Source organism: Micropterus dolomieu, linkage group LG19, assembly GCF_021292245.1.
Source record: "Micropterus dolomieu isolate WLL.071019.BEF.003 ecotype Adirondacks linkage group LG19, ASM2129224v1, whole genome shotgun sequence".
Classification (NCBI taxonomy): domain Eukaryota; kingdom Metazoa; phylum Chordata; class Actinopteri; order Centrarchiformes; family Centrarchidae; genus Micropterus; species Micropterus dolomieu.
The window spans coordinates 16,674,531-16,677,132 of NC_060168.1; the positions used below are offsets into that span (position 1 = coordinate 16,674,531).

The window sequence follows — 2,602 nt, forward strand, 5'->3', positions numbered from 1 at the left end:
CAGACAGGGCGCTGTTTGAAGTGGCCTTACAGAATGGAGAAATAAGAACTATCCGCCAAGTGACTGATAAAGATGCTGTGAAACAAAGACTGACTGTTATAGTGGAGGACAACGGGCAGCCCTCTCGTTCAGCTACAGTCATTGTTAACGTGGCGGTGGCGGACAGCTTCCCTGAAGTGCTGTCGGAGTTCACTGACTTCACACACGACAAGGAGTACAATGACAACCTGACTTTTTACTTAGTGCTGGCTTTGGCTGTAGTTTCCTTCCTCTTCATCACGTGTTTAGTGGTTATTATATCAGTGAAAATCTACAGATGGAGACAGTCTCGCGTCCTGTATCACTCCAATCTCCCTGTGATTCCGTATTATCCACCACGTTACTCAGACACTTTGGGGACAGGGACTCTCCAGCACGTGTACAACTACGAGGTGTGCAGGACGACTGACTCCAGAAAGAGTGACTGTAAGTTCGGCAGAGCTGGTAGTCAGAACGTGCTGATAATGGACCCCAGTTCTACAGGGACGATGCAGCGGATACAGAGTGAAAAGAGCATCCTGGATGAACCAGATTCTCCATTAGAGGTTAGTTAAATGATCTAGCTTCGTCTCTGTGCCGTCGATTTTCTTTCGTTGTCTTGATAGTGAACTTTTGCATTCTATTTCGCTATTTTCAATCACTTGGACAGCATCCATTTAACTACTCTCCTAATAAATTATAAGGTGTTATATTTTCTCACACGCACGTTACTTGGACTTGGTTGCATTGTTTGTTAAAGCGACCGTTAGTGGTTTGACTGTTTTGACGTTTTCATACAGAACGTTTCAATTGCATATTTTACAAGTTTAACTATCAAAATGGCAATTTTAAACACTTTAACGCTGTATAAAAATGTCTTCCCATTTGACTTCATAGTTACACCATTTTTAATTCAAATAATATTATTGGGTCTTCTTTTATCGACAACTTTTCTTAGAGTCAGTAATCTGGCTTAAGAGGGAGACTTGGTGTCGGCATTTAACATGTCCAAATGGCTGTTTCGGTATTTAGATGTTTTCATTTTATTTACGTGCAGATTGAGCATAGAGTGAGAAGATTTTCTGAATGCTTATTATCCACATGATTACATAATGAACTTCAAATTATTTTTTCACAAACCTTAGCAACACTTTAGATTTACTGTGTTATTATTGGTACATTCAGTACATTTGTCTGCATGAAACTACTTGTAACTGTCAGTAGTGTCGGCCGTTTACAAGACTTGACTCATTTCAGAACATTGGACAGCGACTTTTATAATCTCGTCTTTTCCCTCTCCGCTTGCCTATTTTGTTTACTTTGTGTTATTACTTTATTCTTTTAGTCGTATTTGCCTTTTCATTTTAGAATTAATTTTTCTTTGTCTTCCTATAGTCAGGCGTTTTTCATGTTTATATGGAAACATTAATGGCTGAAGAGCGAAATTAGACAAAAAACTGTTTTGAAGTTGCTACTCTCCATTTACAAAGGGGATAATTGTATTTATACCGCATTTATTGCCTTATTTCAAGGTATACTTTTCAAACAGTAAGTTTTCTGCATGGATGGATTCATGTTGGTTTTCTGCAGTTTTGTATTATGAACTCTTAGGGCCGCTGTTGACCATAGTGTGCACAGCTGAGAGTTGGGCTGTAGCAGCACCTCCCATAAAACATCGACACAATGAAGAGAGAACACGACGGTAAAGAACGGACATTCGGGATATGTATATCTGATAACACACGACAGTCTCCGAGATTGTTCTTTGCACTGTGTGGATTGTACAGCTGTGAAATTGATGTTTGACTCTGGAGTGGATTTCATTTTATGGAATATTTAATCGGGCTGCGGAACCTTTTCTGAGAAAACACTCGGATAGAACAATGAAAGGGCAAACGCTGTTGTTTATCTCTCTGCTTTCGTTTGGCTCGGTAATTGGGCAGGTCAGCTACACTATACCAGAGGAAATGGCGAAAGGCTCTTTAGTCGGTAATATAGCACAAGATTTAGGTTTAGAGATCAAACGTTTGATTTCTGGTAAAGCGCGAATTTATACCCGAGACAGTGACGGGTACATCGAGCTGAACAGAGAAAGAGGAGTCCTCCTTGTCAAGCAGAGAATCGACAGAGAGGCGCTCTGCAGACAGACGACGCCGTGTGCTTTACATTTTCAGATTATTTTAGAGAATCCTATGGAGTTTTACACTGTTACAATCCAGATTACTGACATCAATGATAATGCGCCAACCTTTGAAGAAGGGGAAATCAAATTCAAAATTAGTGAGTCAGCGATCACTGGGGCAAAATTTGTGTTGGAAAGAGCTGTGGATCTTGATGTTGGAATTAACGATCTTCAAACCTACACATTAAAACCAACAGATAATTTTGCTCTGAAACTGCACAATAACGCTGATGGAAATAAAAACGTTGAGATGGTGCTACAGAAGCCTTTAGACAGAGAGAAACAGGAGCAGATATCTCTTGTGTTAACGGCTGTAGATGGAGGAGAGCCGCAGATGTCAGGAACGATGCTGATTGTCATCACAGTTTTAGACGTTAATGATAATGCTCCTGTTTTTACACA

The 2,602-nt window shown here is 40.1% G+C and overlaps 2 protein-coding genes across 2 annotated transcripts in view; both read left to right on the forward strand.

Moving 5' to 3' along the window:
• LOC123957486 (protocadherin gamma-A5-like) overlaps positions 1–593 on the forward strand; it is a 2,523-nt gene extending 1,930 nt beyond the window's left edge. Inside the window, exon 2 of the mRNA XM_046030319.1 lies at positions 8–593. Coding sequence (XP_045886275.1) covers positions 8–593 — 586 coding nt within the window. The remainder of the gene's footprint in view (positions 1–7) is intronic.
• Positions 594–1,901: 1,308 nt separating this feature from the next.
• Positions 1,902–2,594, forward strand: LOC123958211 (protocadherin beta-18-like; the record flags this gene model as incomplete). Its single annotated transcript, XM_046031466.1, has 1 exon — positions 1,902–2,594. A coding segment is annotated over exon 1 (693 nt), but the record flags the coding sequence as incomplete, so codon positions are not given.
• Positions 2,595–2,602: the final 8 nt, after the last annotated feature.